We start from the raw sequence: 20132 nt of genomic DNA, 5'->3' as shown, positions 1-20132 counted from the left end.
AGAAGAAGGAGAGACAGACAGACAGACGGACAGAGACAGAGACAGACAGAGAGAGAGAGAAGGAGGGAGGGAGGGAGAGAGAGAGGGAGGAAGAGAGTAAGAAGGAAGGAAGGAAGAAAGAAAAAGAAAAAGAAAGAGAGAAAAAAGAAAAAGAAAGGAAGGAAGGAAGGTGATAAAGAATTTATTAAACACTATGTGCCAGGCACTGTGCTAAATGATGGGGATACAAAGAAAGATGATCTCTGCCCTCAAGGAGCCCATAATCTAATGGAGGAGATAATATAAAAACCGCAGTGTACAAACAAGCTCTATACAAGGTAAATAGGAAATAATAATGGTGGGAAGGGACTAGAATTAAGGGGGACTGGGATAGGCTTCCTGTAGAAGATGAGATTTTATCTGAGACTTGAAAGAAGAAGCCAGGGAAGCCAGGAAATGGAGATGAGAAGGAAGAACATTCCAGGCATGAGGGACAGAGTTTTTTAGGTTCCTCCTACCTCCCACCATGGACAGTTAGGTGGCACAGAGTGGATAGAGTGCCAGGCCTAGAGTCAGGAAGATTCATCTTCCTGAGTTCAAATGTGGCATCAGATACTTACTAACTGTGTGACAGTGGGCAAGTCACTTAACCCAGTTTGCCTCAGTTTCCTCATCTATAAATGAGCTGGAGAAAGAAATGGCAAACCACTCCAGTATCTTTGCCAAGAAAACCCCAAATGAAGACACAAAGAGTCAGACATAATTGAAAAACGACTGAAAAACAACAACTACCTGCCACCATCACATCTATCCCACTTCATGTCCTACTGTGTGTGTGTGCATATGAACACATACGTGTGTACATTCAATGAGAGTGGAACAACAGATTGATCTCTGTTACTAGCCAATATAGCACCTCCCCTGATACTGTTGCCGGTATAATGCAAATGTACAGCCGTCATTCAGTAAATGTTTGTAAGAAAATATTATGTGATTTCAAGTGGGAATGGGTTGCTACTGTTATGCCAGAGCCAATCCAGAAGGAGTTGGCTCTCTCAGGAGATGGCACTTTCTTAACTGTCTATAACCAGTTTGCTGTTTTAAGGCAGTGATGGTTGTGTCATCTCCCAAGCATAAAAATTGGAAAATGACACTGGCTCTGGAGTCAAAGGACCAGGGTTAAGATCTTGCTTTGGCTGCTTATTTACCATGTGATATTAGACAAATCATATATCCTCCCTGGACCTTAGTTTCCTCATCAGTAAAATAAAGGGTTTAGACATACATCCTTTCCAGCTCTGCATCTATGAACCGATGATCCTTCTCCTTTTCCTTGAATATTTTGGTGTGATCTCTGATCCAGTGACTTTCAATGCTCTGGCTATGGAATTGATTTCCTTAAAGGTTGAGAGGTGACAGTCATATTATTGCATCTTGGCATGTTTTCTACACTTTGTAGATTTGTGAGGCAGGAAGCCAGAGGAAAGCTGACTATCTTCTTCATTAATTACTTTCCCCTCCCACAAAATGATTTAGCTGTTACACAGTAGAGCACAACTTAATGTGCAAGAATCCTTAGATTCTTAAGTAAACATTCTATAACATTGCTAATAACCATCAGTAATACTCATCAAACATACAAAACCCTTTTGGAGAATTTCTGGAAGATTTCAGAAGAGGGAGCATGGTAGCACATTTAGGCTCCAAAGAACTTGACCAGTACTAGGGAGTGTTAATAAAACTTACTTCCTTGTTGGCATATGAAAAAACAAACAAAGGAAACTTGGCCTGGTGGATAGAACAGGGGCTAGGAGGCAAGAGTCCTAAGGTTTGTTTATTTCTAAGTCCTTCCACTGCCTCTCTATGTGGCTTAGAGCCAGCTCATCTCAGGACGTTTCAATTCCCTTATCCTTAAAATAGGGAGCACACTTCTGACCTCCTAACCTTTCATAAATGTTATGAAGATGCACATTACAAACATTTGCACATTTTTTGAACTGCCTTTGGAAAGTACGGTAGAAATATTGTTAGTGGAAATTTAGGTACTTAATTTGCTCCTTAGGGTCCCAGCACCCTAAACAACACCCTGAAATTAACCTCAGGCAAGATTTCATGGTGTTTTAACTTCCTTTACCTTACTTTCCTTAACCTTGCTTTGGTGAGCATGAAAAGGAGAGGCATAAAGAGCTTGATACAGCATATGCTTTATTTATGCCACGTATTTTCTCCCCACTTAAGTTATGGGCATCCTTATTATTATCTAAGTTATATTATGGAAATAATTATTTTATCATCAGGCTAAGATTGCCATTCCTGCTTTCACTAAGTGTTTTTATTTGAAATATGCAAAGAGGCTGTTGTATTTACTTTTTGTCTCTATTCCCTCTGTTCACCAATTATGAATCAAATTTTAAGCTGTGTTTTGATGTTTGTATCTCTGACCAACCACCACCAACAGGATAGGCGAGCCAGCCTAACTGAAGCAACAGGGCATCCTGAGGAAGAGACAGAAAACAACATATGGCAGATGTGTCAAACAACCACTACCACCTTGACCACCATTTCCCTTTGAAATCAAATAGAGAGAGCCCAGGACCCATGGATCAAAAATCCCAGGAATTGTAGTGCCCCCCAGATGATAAGTTTCTATTGTAGAGGCCATAGTTATCACTGAAGAGAATAACCCTAAAGCAGAGTAGGCCAGCCATCCCCACCATCACTAACATCAATTATTGAACCAACTACTACCAATAGACAGATAAGCCCAAGAGCCCCAGGAACAGTGATGTCCTCTAGACCATTGACCCTGTTACCAGCCTGGCCCCCTTGCCCATCTTCCAGGAGAAAACCTTTATGGAGATGTGACCTATTAATTGCCTCTGTAGATTCTACATCCCCCACCTCCTCAGCAGCCACAGCTACTGAAGATTGGGAAAAGATATTTTGGTCACCTTAGCCTTGTAAAATAATTCAACATTAGAAACAGATATAGTTTTGTCAATGGAAGTAACACCAAAGGTGTTGTACCACCATCTGCTTTGCAATTGCACCCTAAAGACTATGGAGACAGCTCAGTGGTGCAATGGATAGAATTCTGGTCCTAGAGTGAGGAGGATATGAATTCAGATAGGGTCTCAGACATTTCCTAGCTATGTGACCCTGGGCAACTCCCTTAACCTTTTCCTGCATCAGTTTCCTCAACTATAAAATGGCGATAATACAATACACCTACTCCTAGGGTTCTTGTGAGGCCCAAATAAGATAATATTTGTAAAGTGCTTGTCACAGTGCCTGGAACATAGCAGGTACTTAATGATCCTTGATCCCTCCTTCTCACTTACAGCTGAAACCTCCCATATGTGTTGTCTCCTGCTATTTGAATATGAGATCCTTGATAGCAGGAACGGTCTTGTTTTTCTGTTTGTATCTCCAGTACTTAAAACAGTACTTTGAACATTGTAATCCAGACATAGTTTTTATTCATTCACTTATTCATATGAACTCATTTTTTGTTTTTTTATATGTTTGTAACTTATTTTGGATTTCCCTAGAAAATAGTGTCTCATAACCACAAAATCAATCTCACAAATTACCTTGTTCCAGGACCTAAAGGAAATTAAGCCAGCCACAAATGAATTTTAATGAAGATTTAAAATACAGCTCACGGCACTGGTATCCTTAAGCATTTTTCCAACAGATACATCTGATTAATGGGCACTGTGATATTGTAGAAAGTAGACAGGCTTTGGAGTTAGAGAACATAGCTCTGAACCTAGTTCTGTTACTACATGAGTGACCTAGGACATGCTGAGCATACCATACTTCTTTGGGTGGAACTCTGTAAACCTCCATCCAGCTCTAAATTTTATGATTCCTATGACATCAGCAAGTTGTAGGGAGAAATGGGAAGATTTTCGGGTTGTGTGAGTTCTAGAACTAATCTACAGGGCTACCCAGACTAATATATCCACCAATGATAATTATATTAAATTCAGATAGGATTCCATGGTCTCATCATATAAAACTTCTTTTCAAATTTAAACCATGTGGAGTCAAAAGAGAAACAAAAATAAAACATGTTCACCACACCCAAAAAAAAAAAAAAAAACCTTTGCCAGGGAGCTAAGTGAATAGTAAGGCCCTTTGGGAACAGTGAACAATTGGGAAAGAGATGACCATCATCACATACCATACATAGGTGGAGAGTTTGTTATTTTCAGTATCCTGCCTACCAGAGGATGCTCCTATTGTTTCTGACAATGCTGACCATGACCCATTACTGGTTCTCTAAATACAATCCTCTACCCCAGGAGCAGAAGCAGAAAAGTGTTTTGATGTATTGCAAGATGGACAGGGCTTGCAAAGCCTCCCAGTCCTGCTGATACCAATTGCCTTTAAGATCCAGCCTTTCCTATCCTAATCTACAAAGGAAACAGGAAAAAGGAACTTCAACTCCCTGTGCTCAGACAGCAATGAGTGTTACAGCCTGCTCCAGTGCTTCTCTTTCTTGCCTCTTAACGTGTAAACAAGGCTGACTAGAATATGCCTGTGGAAAGTCACAAAGACCAGGATTGGTGAAAGGATCATTGGGAACCCATGTGTGACTGTGGAAACTGGATGGAGAGATTTGGAAAAGCATGGACTCTTTAGCCCGATTAGTTCTTTATGGTGTCAGCCTGATCATTTCAGGTAAGGTTTGTCTTTACTTAGAGAACTGCTGAATCTTCCTGGGACACTCCCATTGAATGCGGTTTTCAGTTGTCCCTCCACTAATTTAGCTGGAAGTATCTGAAGGTTGTTTCGGTTTTCTGTTACATTTCAAGTTTTTAATAAAATTGGTAAATACTAAAATGTAAAGTACTTATCATGCCAGTTAATTTTTAGAGTGCTGTTCTGTGATGAATTCCCAGGGTTATAATAGATGATACTATGTTTTTGGTCTGTTGAATAAACTCAGCTAATATTACATAGCTTTCCCAGCAACTGCTTTTGCAATTTTTTAGTTAAAGATGCATCTACTTGCTTCTTGCAGGACCTTGAGATATGGAGAAAGAAAATCTTCAGCAATAAATGCAAAAATAATTTTAATTCCATTCTGAACCAAATGATAACTGACTTAAGGCAGAAAAAGTTATAATCATTAAATATGCATAGAAATTATTAGCTTCAGGGTTTCTGTTTATTTCTCTATATTTGATCAAGGCATCAGTTAGAAATTGGTTTTGGTTTTTGGTGTTGGAGGTTTCTAAAGTTTTCATTTAAAACAATGAAAAAATCCATGCTTCAATTTATAACAATTCATAGACTGTCTATACAGATTAGAGTGAAAATTTGGGCAATTATATAGAAAATTTAGAATAGAGGAGCAAACACATTGCTTTAAAAATATTTTTAAAAAAAGATTTTTTTTAACTTGGATTTTCAAAATGAGCTTCATTAGGAGCTCACATCCCTGAGATATTTGCCTATCTCCGCACACCAAGTTGCCTGTATAGACAGCCAGAAAGGAATAAATAAAATCTGGCACACAAATCACACATGTTATAAGCCTAAGTAATTTTTCTTCTTTCTGTAAATGAAAAATAAAATAAGAAAAAATAAATTTTATGGAATTGAAAGTTACCATATGGGAATAAAAATTGCCCCAAAGGGATGACATCATAATTTATTTCTCTATCTTTTGAGTTCACTCTTGGTGAATTATTTTTAGGATTTTTAGGTAAAATTTTAGGAAAAATAAAAAGACATTAACAAAGAAAATTCATAAAGAAAAAGAAGAGTCTACATAAACATAGGTGTATGTATAACTATGTATATATACTTATGATATATATAAAATATATATCATGTAATATATATATATATCAACTTGTTTATACACACACAGGTTAAATGTCATATTCTTACAGTCATACTCAGAATCATTGATCCTTAGATGTTGTAAACAATTATGGCCATGTATTATAACAATCCACATCTTCAAACCCCCAATCACTATTACCTTCTTCCCTTCCTGAGAGTATCAGTCTAAAAAAAAATTGACCATCAGCTAGAGAGGTTCTTAAACTTTTCTATGTGATGGTCCTCTTTGGTAGTTTAATGAAGCCTATACCTTCTCCCCTCCCCCATTCCAGAATGATGATTTTAAATGTATAAAATGAAATACATAGGATTACAATGAAAACCAAAGTTTAGTGAAAATAAAAGTATAGATTTTTCCCTCATCCATGTTCAAAAACCTCCTGAAATCTACCCCTGGATTGTAAATTAGAAACTCTAGGTCGACTATGAAGAAAGCATGGTGCTGGGCACTGTGGGTAAGGCAAAGATCAATATACATAGTTCTTATCTTAAAGAAACTTTCAGTCTAAAAGGAGGAGACATATATGCAAACAACTATGATAAAAGATAAAAAGTGAAAGTAGACAGAAATCTTCAGAGACTGTGCTCTGACTTTAAAGGAGGGCAAAATTTCTTCCAGCTAGGGCAATCAGAGGCTTCATAGAAAGGGTAGATTTTGAGTTGGGCCCTGAAGAAAAGGTAAAAATTAGTCAGCTGGGTTCATGCAAAAGAAAGAGCATTCTACATAAAGGGAAATATGAACAAAAACATGGATATGGAGAAAGCACTAGCTATCCCCTGGAAATGGTGTGTGGTTCTGTTGATGCACAACATAAGTAAGGTACATAGGAACTGTTATGGGAGACAAGGTTGGAAGATCTGAAAAGGGCTTTGAACTTCCACTTACATAATTTGTGTAGTACCCTTCTGGGCTATTCTCCAACTTGTAAGTGAAAAGGGAATAATTTTTTTTTTAAGTATAAATGGGTCAACTGGAATTTCATGCTGTAGATTTTCAAACTGCGGATTCAAACCATTGAAAATTCAAGAGGTGAATCCATACATCTCATTATTTTTCTTTTCTGTCCTTCATATCTTTTAATTTCACAAAGTGGATTGTGGGGACTCAATTGATCAACATCCCTGGATCAAGCCCTCATCACACTTGGTAGAGAATGGGAATCCTCTTACAGGTTTAAAGAAGAGATACATTTCTGTATGCAATGACAGTCAGAGCTGTGATTTAGTAAGCAATGTCTAAGATGGGGGGAGGGGAGATGGGAAGCACTGAGACCAGTGAGGAGACCACAGCAATGCTCCAGCATTGAAATGAATGTGTTATCTCATCAATTTGGGAGTTTCCTACAATAACACACATCACAATGCATCTATGTTCTTCCCTAAGTTAAACATTGGGACCCACCCAACATTTGGGAGGCCTTCCTCACTTTCTCCTGACATTGTAAGCACATCAGTGGGACATTCTAGCTGTCCACCTTTAATGTTGCTCCTAAAGATTGTTTCTTGTCATACATTTCCTTGAATACATCTTTGCTGTTGTTCTTTGAAGTTCCTTATTGGTTAACGTATTGCAGCTTGCTGAGCCCTACCATGGACTTCTACATTGCCCTCTGTGTCATATTCATTTTTAATCTTTCAGAAACTATTATATTCCATGACGAGCTGCCACAGAGAAATGCAGGTAGAATATTTAAAAGATGACCCTTTGGCCATCCATGGAAAGTTTGGGGACATTAAAGGACTTCTTTCATTTCCTGAAAACAATTGAGCCTACTCTCTTCCTTTTTAACTCCAAGCCCAACTCATTGTCCATTTTCTGTCTCAGATATACATATTTAAGGACAAACTCTTTAGGTTTCCATCTAAATACATTTGGGAAAATGACATTTTTCATCCAGTTGATTCTTCCTGTGTGGATGATTCTTCCTGTGTGGATAGTCAGGACAAATTCCTTTAAGTAGTTACAGATCTCTTCCAAGAAGTCCTACAGTATTACAGACTGTAGCAAAAACACAGATGAAAACTAGCAAGGTTTAAACTAAGGTAATAGCATTTGAAATAGGAGGGGATAAATATTAGAGATTTGGGGAGAAGAATCAACAAACTTTGGTGATTGATTAGATAGGAGGGAAAGGGAAAAGGAGGAGTCAAAGACAATACCAAGGATTCTATCTTGAATGATTTTCACAAGTAAATATATTTTGAGGTAGGTTTAGAGAATTGTTATTGCTGGTTTTTTTTTTTAAGAATGGTATTCACCCTTTAGGGGTGGGACATACAGAACATAGTTACAACCAAATTAGGACCTCTGTACTGGGGTTTGAGAAATTAAAAACAAAGAGTGACCTTAGTAAAACTAGGTTCTGAGATAGATTTGCTATGTTGATCAATTGACCCCAGATAAATTTCCTCACTTGTATCACCATGAACATTTATGATTCTGATTTTGAGAGCCACAAAAAAGCATACTCAACTTTAAATTCATCTAATGGCAAAAGACCTCATTCTGCAACCCACAGTCTATTGATGGCCTACCTAGTTGAAATCAAGGACATAAAAGTTCAGTTCTCTAATCCAGCCTTGCAAATCAATTCCAAGAAATGCATCCGTTTCTCAGTGATTTATCAGCTTGCCTTCCTTACAAGAAGACAATTAGCAAAATGAAAAAAAATTTTTTTTCTGCTTTCCTTGAATAATAGTCTCAAGTCAACCTGAAGGGAGGTTTGAGTGACTCTGTTGTAAGGGTCTTATTCTTTAATCCATCTTTTTTTGTTTGCTTTTTGTAAGTCCTTTCTTAGAAAAAGAGGTTTATCAAGTTTATGGGTGGAACAAAATAAGGAAGGATAAAAAGCAGTCCAGCAGTGGGGAGAGGAGCTTGAGATAATATTGCCTAAAGAAAGAAGAAAAGAAAGAAAAGAAGGTTATTCAGCTGTTTTTCTAAATGCACCCAAGAGAAAAGATAGAAATTCAGAAGGAAACAAACAGGACAGCTTTGATAGTAAAGTGTTCCACTTATTGTGTATTTTTAAGAAGCAAACTGTATGAATAGAGATTCTCTTTCACATATAATCCTCTTTTTCTCTTCCACTTTTTATGTGGATTTTTTTTGGGTATGTGTTAAATTCCAAATAAAAAAGAACCGGGCAAACAATTAAGCAGACAAATCAGGTACATAACTTGAACTCACATCTTTTCCCACTATGCCACAGTATATTATATGATAATGATAACAATAGTAGCTAACATTTATATAAGTACTTCCTATGTGCCAGGCATTGTACTAAGCACTTTTCAAATAGTATCTCATTTTATCCTCATAACAAGGTCTGGGAGGGGAATAACAACAACAACAACAAAAATAATAATAGCCTCATTCTACTGATGAGGAAACTGAGGTAAATGGAAGTTAAGTGACTTGCCCAAGATCATACACCTAGTAACAGACTATACTTGAAATAAGGTCTTCCTGATTCCTTGAAATAAGGTCTAGCCATTGTGCCACCTAGCTGCACCTATGACTGTATCAGAATTTTAAAAAATAAAAAAAGGGAAAAATGTAAAGGCCTGCCTTTGCATTTTTAAAGTATAACTTTTATCTCCTTTAGAATTTCCAACATTTGTCCAAATATATAAACAAAATACATAAGAAAGGAAAATATGAAAAATGAGTATGCAAGCTCAATTGACCAACAAACATTATGCCTCTGTGCCAGGCATTGGGAATACAAAGACAAAAATTAGTTAGTCTTGCCCTCAATGAGCTTATATTCTATCAGGAAAGACAACATTTACCCATATAAGTATTTATGTTAAATATATGTAAAATAAATTCGAGACTGTTTTGAGGGGGAAAGAGGGTGAATCAGGAGGTCATAAAAGCCTCATGTTGGAAGTAGTATTTTATCTAAGCTTTGAAGGAAACCAGGGATTCCAAGAAGTGGGGATAAGGAAGAAATGTTTCTAGACTATAGCGACAGCCTGTGTTAAGGTATGGAGACAGCAGCTGGAATGTCATACGAGAAAAAAGGCAAAACAAACAAAAACACCCCCAGAAGATTATAGACGATTGCATGTCTAAAAAACGTCTCCTACTTACACTTTGTTAAACCCACTCCCAAAGATGTGTATGTTGGCTTTAACATGGTCACCCCCATGTCATCTTTACTTTGTTGATCTTTCCTGACCTTATTTACTGGATATGTAATGTGGATTTGTGTTGCTGTCACTGTCTTTGCCTACAGAGTTGTAGCCTTTGTGCATATGCTTGCATCTTTTGAAGAGCATACTTATGTAATTGGCACTTTAAGAAGTTTCTTAAGAGAACCAATCGAATGAATATGCAATGATGCTTCAAAATATCTGTGATTTCATCAACATGGTTATTTCCTCAGTGTGGCATAGTGGACAGAATGCTGGATTTTTGAGTCAGGTTTGAATCCTGACTCATTTGGTTACTTAACATATTACCCTGTGCAAGTCACTTACTCTCAGGACTTCAGTTTCTTCATCTGTCAAAGGGGAATACTAATATTACCTTCCTCAGAGGGTTATTGTGAGGATAAATGAAATAACATATATAAAGGGCTTTGCAAATTTCATAAATGTGAGCTATTTTTCACCCCTCCACCAATGCAGATTGCAACCTCTCTATGCCATACTAGGTGGTCTTTGTGAGTTGCTATGGCAGCCAACCTTCTGACCACAAATAAGATAGGGAAAATTTATTGATAACAGCTTATTTAGGGGCATTTGTTTTCAATCTCAATAGAACCTAGTAGTTTGATAGAGCTGTTAAAAATGGGCTCCATTTTTTCAAAGAATATTGTCCTAATTAAGGGAGATAATAGTTCCACATCACTCTTCATTGATTGGTCTACATTTGGAGTATAATGTCCAACTCTGAGCACACCACCTTTGGCAGAATAAGGTTGGGCTAAGAGAAGGGCACTTGGAATGGTGAAAAGTCTGGAACCCATCTCATATATGGAATGGTTGAAGGATCTAAGGGCATTATTCAACTAGGAGTGGAAAAGACTTGGAGACAACTCTAATCAGGTGTGTTTCATGAACAAGAACTAATCATCACTCTCAATTATATACTAAAATGTAACTCTGCCTTGGGAGACAAAAATTACATATTTGCAAACACATATATTGTTATTGTGAAAGTTCAAAGTGACATAAACATGTGTCAGAGACATATCATATGTCTGACAAAACAAAAACTCATTTCTAAGAAATTTTCTCTCCAGATTATACACGTATTTCTTAGTCTTCTCCAAGGCACAGTGGAATAGTTATAACATGCTGACCTCAGAATTTGAGGGTAAAGATGCCTGGACCCTCAAACTAACAGAGTACTGCTGATGGTGTGTGACCTTGCTGCAGATAGGTTAATCTACCTTGTAAGCTTTAGTTGTCAATTCCTTCATTGAGGGCCTAAAGTGGCCTCCCTATTATCTGCTAACTCAAACTCTCCATCCTTGGATTCAAAGCCCTCTATAAACTGGCTTCCTCTTTCTTATCTAATCTATCTACCAGATGGCCTCTCCACTCCAATCTGGCTGGTCTCCTTACCCATCTAGTAAAATTGCTTTGAGTCTTCTCTCCTCTGTGTTTTTTGCTCATGTTGTTTGCTCATTTCCTTTAGAATTTCTAACACTTGTCCAAATACTAATCTTACTTCTTAGTGTAATTCAAGATTCACCCCCTTCTATATTTTTCCTAACTAACTTTACCCCCAAAGGAATCTACATTAGGTGGCCCAGTGGATAGAGTGCTGCATCTGGAGACAGGAAGACCTGGGTTCAAATCTGATCTAGGACACTTTTTAGCTATATGACCCAGGGCAATTCATTTAACCCCTATTTGCCTTAGTTTCCTCAACTGTAAAATAAGGATAATAACAGCACCTATCTCACAGAGTATTTGTGAAGGTCCAATGAGATAATATGGGATAAAAGCACTTAACACAGTATCTGGTACATAATAGGTACTATATAAATGCTTGTTCCTTTCATCTTCCTTTCCTCATCATGTACTGGCTTAAATGGGGGAAAGCACTTGTGTACGCAGGAAAAAACTACATACTTCCCCTTTCAATTCAAAAGAATCCTGTGTTTTAAGGATTCAGGGCTAGCTGATCAACTTCTGACTTTTCCAGCCACATTTGAATATTAGTATAGCCCATAAGTTCAAAATGAGCACGAGGGGGCTAGTTAATGATCAACGATAAATGACAAGTTAATTGTCTAATTTTCTCCCCTTCCTATTTGTTATGTATGAACAGTATAATTTATCAAGCCAATAATGAAAGATACAATCATGAAATTAAAGCTTTAGTCATGTCTTCTTGTGTTTCAGTGTGACTGTAGATACTAAAGTAACTCTGAGCATCAGGCTCAGAGTTGAATATTAGTTATAACATAGGATTACAGGCTCAGAGGGACCAAATTTTCCCCTTTCTTTGTATCTCTAGCTCTTAGCGTAGTGCTTATCATACAGTAAGCACTTAGTAAATGTTTTTTGACTGATGGCATCATAGACTTAAAGTCTATGAAGGCCATCTAGTCTGACTTCCTCATTTCATAGATGAGAAAATTGAGATCAAGTAACTTGTTTGAGGTACACATGCTGTAAATGATAAAACCGGAATTTATATGTATGATATACTCTATTTATATATATATGCTTATATATACACATATGTGTATACATGTAATATATATATTATATGTGTGTGTATATATGTGTCTGTAGAAGTTGTCAAGATAGCTTCAATGTGTAATATGTGTGTGCGTACATGTGTGTCAAATTTATCAAGATAGCTTCAACATATTATCTGTTTACTCCCTACATTGGAAAAGCAATTCCTTTTTAATGGAATGAGCACAGGTAGTATAGTTTATGGGGAGTAAAAAAAATTGAGCAATTATTTCTGGCTCATTGACAAGAACAGAAAAAAAAATTCCACTATTAATTTTCTTGGTACCTGTTACCTAAGCCATTCTTGCTTATGACCTTTGGTGGCTAGATGGCACAGTGGGTAAAGAACTGGACTTGGACTAAGGAAGAACTGAGTTCAAATCTTGATTCATACACTTACTGGATGTGTGACTGTAGGTAAATAACACCACTCAGCTTCAGTATCCTCATCTGTAAAGGGATAACAATAGCATCTACCTTACAGGGTAGTTGAGAGGATTAGATAATGGTCAGGTAGATTCATATACTACTGAATGAATACTAAACAACAAGATACATGTTACTATTATTATGTAGGGAAATAGTTTATTTGCTGCTTGAAAAAGGAGGGAAAGATTGGTGATCTCATGAATCTTCAGCTTCTTTAAATGAAACTGGTTTTACTTTCCTCTGGTCCATTCCGAATCCTCCATTTAGTTTCCAGGAAACTGATCTTCTTCCTCCTCATGTTTCGAAAGGTTGCTGGCTCAGAAGCCATGGGGACATCAAGGAGCAGAATTCTTAGCATTTCCCACAAATCTCTAAACAGGGGCAGATAGAGTTTTTGTGGCCTATAGCTCCAGGCTCTGATTGATGGCTGTGAGAGGGCTACATGCCAAGAGAAGAAGATAATCAAATGTACCAAAGCAATCTTTTTTGGACAGTGCTGAGAGGGCATGTTCAGTTCATCATTCAAGGGCCACTGTTAGCTCTCTTTTTGTCACAGCCCTTTCCACAGGGCTTGACCAGTTAGGTGTGTGTGGTAGTCACACCCATCTGAATAGATCTGTCAGCTTTCCCGCTTTTGTTTGAGCGTGATATCATATTTCCTGGGGGGAGCAGTGGAAGACAATGCTAAACCACTTTCCTCTAGATACAATAGGCGGAGTTCAGGAAAGCAGTATTGACATTGCTATGAGCCAGGGAGGCACTAACCCCCATTTAGCAGTCAGACAGTGAACTAATTTAACCTTATTGCAAGAGTGGTGGGCTTTTCAAGGCGTACCACTGCAAACTTGACTCCACCCTGGTGACAATGCTTGTTCCAAGCATCTGGGTTGGGCTCCAAGTTACATCAGTTACATTAGAATTCCAGTCCTACCAACCAGCATTTTTGCTAACAGGCAGGCCACTAGATTCATAAGGAGAATGTTTATAAACAAGGGTGGAGTCTTAGCTAATCAAATATTCTATTGTGTGAGCATACACACACATAAAGCATATAGCACAAACATTCAATAAAGTTTCAGTGTACTAAGAATCTGACTAATGTTTCACATTAAATATTCCAATGACAAGAACATCTGATCTCCTGGGAATGGACTGAGGGTAGAAGACACTAAAGAGGAGAAAAAACAAGGCAGGAGTAGGTTTCTGAAAAACTGCTCAGTGGATAAAGGTGAAGAGAGAAACAAAGAGCCATGGAGTAGCTGGAGGTTAAAAGTAACTGGAAGTTGGATTTCAACTTAGGATCTTGTAGAAGACAGAGGAGAGTCAGCTTTGGTTTGTTAGGTTTTGTCAAGAATGTGTTAAATATGGATCAAAGGCAAGCTGAGCAAACTGGAGTCTGATCTTGGAGAAAAGTGAGGGAAGCCTTTTAAAACAAATAAAGCCTGTCTCAGGAATTCCCAGTAACTGAGCTCACAGCCAACAGAAATGGTGCTAAGGCAGCTCTCCATAGCAATTAGACACATGAATTAGCCACAAGAACTATAGAGAACTAAGAATGCTGCTTCCAACAAAAGGGCCAACGAGAGTGTGCTATGATTTGTTTTTTACCAGTTTCAAATAATAAGTATAAATGCTTAATGTACAAGTTGGTTTTCCTGCTAAAGAAGATGAGAGGGTTAAAGGAACATATCTCTATTCTTTTTAGGTAGAATGAGGGATTCCCTGAAAATATACTTCAAAGAGAAAATATACTTCAAAGAGCAAATAAGAGAGGAAAAAAGCATCTAGAAGCAAAGGTGAACTTTAACATATGTTAAAAGATCAGAGGTTAGAAGAATTGGTCATAGAGAAGGACCAGAGGAAAAAATTTTGGAGCTATTTAACAAGTATGAGAGAGAAGTGTGGCATAGCATGTAGAGGGCTGGTCTCATATTCCAGAAGATCTGGTTTTGAGTCCTATCTCTAATACAAAGGCATAGTGTAATCCTGGATGTAATTTCACTTAACTTTCAATGTTCCAGGCAGCATTCTAAAAATCTAAATTGCAGAGTAGCCTCAGATATGCATTGGTAGGTCAGATTTCCACACTGGGTATTCACCATTCCGGTGAAATCACAGGTCTGGACCATTAAAAAAAAAGTGATATGAGGATAAAACTAAACCCTTTTAGAAACAAGAAATTTCTTGGGCTCCAAGGAATGATAACTTAAATCCTCAGCTACTACCAGGAAAAAAAAAATCATTTGCTACTAGTTAGAAGTTAACAAGTCAATTCAAGAACATTTATTAAGTACTTACTATATGCCAAGGCAGTTAAGTGGTGCAATGGATAGAGCACTGGGCCTGGAGTCAGGCAGACTCATCTTCCTGAGTTCAAATCTGGATTCAGACACTTAGTAGCTGTGTCACCCTGAGCAAGTCACTTAACTCTGTTTGCCTCAGTTTCCTTATCTGCAAAGTGAGCTAGAGAAGGAAATAGCAAACCACTTCAGTCACTTTGCCAAGAAAACCACAAAAGGGGGTCATGAAGAGTTGGGCACAACTGAAAAATGACTAAACAGCAACTACATGCCAGGCATTATACAGGGCATACAAAGAAAGGCAAAAACAATTTTTGTCCTCAAGGATCTCACATTCTAATGAAGATACAGCATGCAGATAATTGTATACTTATAAAATACAGGGTAAACTGGAGGTGATATCAGAGGGAAGACACTAGCATTGAGGATATTGAGAAAGTCCTCTTACAAAAGATGTGACTTGAGCTGAGTCTTGAAGGAAGTCAGGGAAGCCAGGAGGCATTCAAAGTATGAGGGATAGTCAGAAGAAAAAAAAGGCGCAGTCAAGAGATAATGTGTCATGGGGAAATAACAGCAAGAAGACTAGTTTTGCTAGATCATAGAACATGTGAAGAAGAGACAAGAAACTAAGGGTACAGTATCAAGGCACCCATGATACAAATAATGGAGAATTATATTATTTTCCTGGAGTAGATATCTGGAACATGACTCTGAACCTCCCAAGATGTGTGAAATCTACCAACCATTACCTACTTTGGGTAATTCATTTGAGGACAAGTGATATTACCAGAAGGAAATTAGAAAGCATTGTTTGGGATTTTGAAATCATGAAAAAGAAATTAAAGACCTTAGGGGAATAGGTGGTTTCCATCATAGCTGAAAATTGAAAGTAGGACATACAGAAGAGAAAGGTAGATTTGGAAATTGAATAGGTACTTTGGAAGGTGTCTGAGAAAGGAATTTTGTGTTTCTATACTCCAACCTAAAATATAGGAATTACATGTTCCTGGTCTGAGATGAACAGTACTTAATGAAAACTAGTAAAATATATATTTGCCTACAGGACTGTATTTCTGATCAAGAGGGTTTTCCAACTGAATATGGAAGAGGAGAGATGCATATGTTGCTAAGTTGTATACTACAGAAAGCAGCAGATATTATGAAAGAAAAAACATTAACAAACAGGATAAAAAATTCATAGGAGCTAATATTCAAAACAGGAAGTCTGAAATGAAGCCCAAATATACAACATACAATTCATAAACAGGGTGATCTTAGAAACATTCATTCAAAGAGGTAAACTTAACATAATTACTACTGGGATGAGATGCTTGATTGAAAATTATGGCTATGGAAGGGACTTCCTTAAAAGTAGAGAAAATGGGTGGTAGAGGAGCATTTTGTAACAAGAAGATATGCTCATAAAGAAAGTCTAGAACCAGAGGGCTGATGGAGAGATTTTTTTTCAATGGAGAGAAATGTGACAATAGACCACCTAACCAGAAGCAGCATATAGATAAGGAGTTCAAAGAATATTGTAAGCCTGGTATAGAGGGAAGATATAATAGTGATGTATGGTTTTGTCTATTTAGATATCTGCTGGAGATCTTTATGCCAATAGAAGGCATCTGGGAAATTTTTGAATACCTTAATTTTATTCTTCAAAAGATAGAGGAAGCAACAAGGGTAATTACTCTCCTACACTTGATTCTAACCAGTGGGGCAGAACTGGTTGCCAAAGTAGAAATGATGGGCATTTTGGGAAGAAGTGACCACTTCACATGACAGAAGAGAGGAAAGCTGGGCTTAGCCTTTTAGGAGAGTGTGGATTGCAAACTGCCCTGAGAAAAGATAGGTAAGATCCCATGGTTTAAAATTCTATAGATTAAGTAGATCCAAGAAAGGAGAAGCCTCAGGAGGCAGCATGGCATAATAGAAAGAATATTAGCTTTGGAATCCAAATCTTTCTTCTTCAGGAAGGAAGGAATGCCTTATTACCTGTATGACCTAGCACATGTCACTTAACCTTCACGGACCTCAATTTCCTCATTGGTAAAATGAAGACATTGTATTATGGGATCTCTGAGGTCCCTTCCAGCTCCAGATCTATGATCTGAAAATTGACATTCTGAAGACACAAACAAAAATCATTCCAATAAGGAAGAAAATAGGGAATTGTTTAAAGAGAACAGTGCAGATGCATAGAGAAAACATTGATCAACTTAAATTTATAAAAAAAAATGGATACAGAAAATGACAGCAAGGGCAGGTAATTGAGTATGAATGTAAAAGAATGCTGCCATAGATAATTAATATAATATTATTAATAGTGCTAAATTTCAGAGTAATTTGAGGTGTGTTATAAATGCTAAATACAACAAAAAAAAGTGTTTCATTTGTTCTTTGTTGCTTTTTCTTTTGGATATGTTGGTGGTAAGAAGAAATTCAGAAAAGACTAGAACTGATATCAGAACGGATGAGATGATGATAACAGATGATGGCAAGAAGACAAAGCTTATTAACTCTTATTTGCTTATTTTCCATACCAAAAGATTCAGCCTGGAATAGTGGATGGAGTGCTGGGCTTGGAGTCAAGAAGAAGAGTCAGCTTCTGCCTATGACACTTACTAGCTCTGATCAATTCACACAATCCTTACATGCCTCAGGCAACTCCCTAGGATTTATCTACTGAGTCAGTAGTCTCCAAACATTTTTGTTAATGAAATCTAACATGACATTTTTTAGCATGTACCCCAAAATGTAACTTAGAAGTTACATTCATGTAATACTGTACTAATAACTATATACATTATAAAACTTTCACAAAACTATAAGTTTTAAAAAGATAAGACAAATATGAATAATATTTGATCCTAGGATGCATGGGGATGTATTGAATGGGGGAATGAAATGGTCCAACTTGAGCTTTAGGAAAATTACTTTGGCAATCAAATAGAGAATGGGTTTAGAGAGGGGAGAGATTCAAAACAAGGTTATAAAAGATAAGATTATTATAATATTCTAGAGGAGAGGTAATGGAAGCCTGAATTAGGATGATGGTTGTATGAATAGAGAGAAGGGGACATATGTGAGAGAAATGGAGGTAAAAATGATAAAATTAGGCAACTTATTGAATATATGGAGTGAAAGAGAGCGTAGAGCTGAAGATGACACCATGGTTGTGAACCTGGGCAACTGGACAGTAAAAGGGAAATCTGGAAGCCTGTGTGAGTTTTGGATGAAAGATAATGTAATAATATTTGTGATTTGTTGTAACCCATCCATGACTGACCATTGTTGGCAACTCACTCTATCCCAACCAAAATAAAGAAGGAAATAGTTAGAATTCTAACAAAGAAATATGGGGAGATTTATGAATTATTTTAGGATTCTGACAACCACTTAGTAAATTATTTCTTTTGGTGGCTCAAATAACTTATTTCTCTGAAATTAATCAACTTATTCCCATTTGAGTAGAGTGTCTTCTATATAGTAAGCACTTAATAAATACTTGTTGAATTGAGTTAAATTGAATGAAATTTCAAAAACCAAATTCTCCCAGCCTTGGAACTTTTCCCATATGAAAATTCAGCTTGTTAAAAAAATACCTAATGTCATATTCAGTGTTACTATGTCTCATATTTAATATGCTGTCTGTCTGGAAAGATGTAACCAGTGACCCCTAATATCTGTGAGTTCCATTCTTCTTGAAGCAATAATGGATTTGCCTTGATGGTTGGATTGTAGAATATATAAGGTCATAATATAAAGTTAAAAAGTAATGTTGAAACCAGATTATGAATGCCAAAACTGACTTTAAAACTGACCCTATTCTAATGGGGAGTCACTTAAGGTTTTTTTATGATGTAAATTGGGTTGTCACTTGGCAATGGTGATTAGGATAGTCTAGAGGCAGCTAGGTAATGCAGTGGATACATCACTGAAGACCTGAATTCAAATCCAACCTCAGAGACTTTATTAACTGTGTGACTATGGACAAATCACTTAATCTCTGTGTCTCAGTTTCCTCAACTGTAAAATGGGAATAATCATAGCACCTTCTTCCCTGGGTTGTTTTAAGGATCAAATGAGATATCATTTGTACAGTGCTTAGCACAGTGACTGCCATATAATAAGAGCTCAGTAAATGTTCCTTATCCTCAAGGGAAAGATAATCCTTAAGGAGAGACTAATAGAGTAGTCTAGTGAAGTCACAACGAAGTGTTGACTTAGATAACAAGAAAGAGAATAGAAAATAAGAAATAGGTGTTTCCAAAGGTTGGATTATGATTTAGTGAATAGGAATTGGGAATGAGAGGAGGAAAAAAAGGCATATTTCAACCTTAGGTAACTGGAAGCAGGTCTCATTGGGCTCTTATTTTGCTGGGCAAATCCTCAAATCTTTTTCCTCAGGAGTTCTAAGTTCATTTTAACTGGCCAGAAATAAGAAATTACCTGGAAGGGATAACACACCAGCTAAAGTGCTACTGGAATCTAGAAGGACAACATGTAATTCCATCAGCTGAGGTACTCCCTCCACCAAAAGTAGGACTAAGTGGTAAGTCGTAAGAAAAGACTGAACAACATAGTGATGAAATGATTTGTCTAGGATCACAAGATCAGTAAAAACCAGAGGAAGGATCTGAACTCAAGTCTTCCTCTTCATGAGTTCAGGCTCAGCACTCTATTTTCACTAAGTCATTTTGCCTCAAGCTAACACATTGGCAGATAAAATTTCCCTGATTAACCCACGATCATCCATCGCCAGGTGGCAATAGCATATCAAAGCTTTGAAGGAATGGGTTGGTAAAGTCAGTGGAATGTCAAACTAGGCAGCCAGGTGGCAGCATGAGGACA

At 37.2% G+C, this 20132-nt stretch overlaps 1 protein-coding gene across 2 annotated transcripts in view; it reads left to right on the top strand.

Moving 5' to 3' along the window:
- Positions 1-4259: 4259 nt before the first annotated feature.
- The window catches only part of TEK (TEK receptor tyrosine kinase), a 116674-nt gene continuing 100801 nt past the window's right edge, over positions 4260-20132 (top strand). The window contains exon 1 of one of the 2 annotated variants that reach the window (XM_027839347.1): positions 4260-4668. In XM_027839347.1, the coding sequence (XP_027695148.1) occupies positions 4617-4668 (52 nt within the window). In that variant the 5' untranslated portion in view covers positions 4260-4616. The remainder of the gene's footprint in view (positions 4669-20132) is intronic. The other variant, XM_027839346.1, reaches the window with a different exon arrangement.

The sequence above is a fragment of the Vombatus ursinus genome, unplaced genomic scaffold (assembly GCF_900497805.2).
Source record: "Vombatus ursinus unplaced genomic scaffold, bare-nosed wombat genome assembly UNPS02014832.1, whole genome shotgun sequence".
NCBI classification, from domain to species: Eukaryota; Metazoa; Chordata; class Mammalia; order Diprotodontia; family Vombatidae; genus Vombatus; species Vombatus ursinus.
This window is presented reverse-complemented; position numbering and strand designations above follow the sequence as displayed.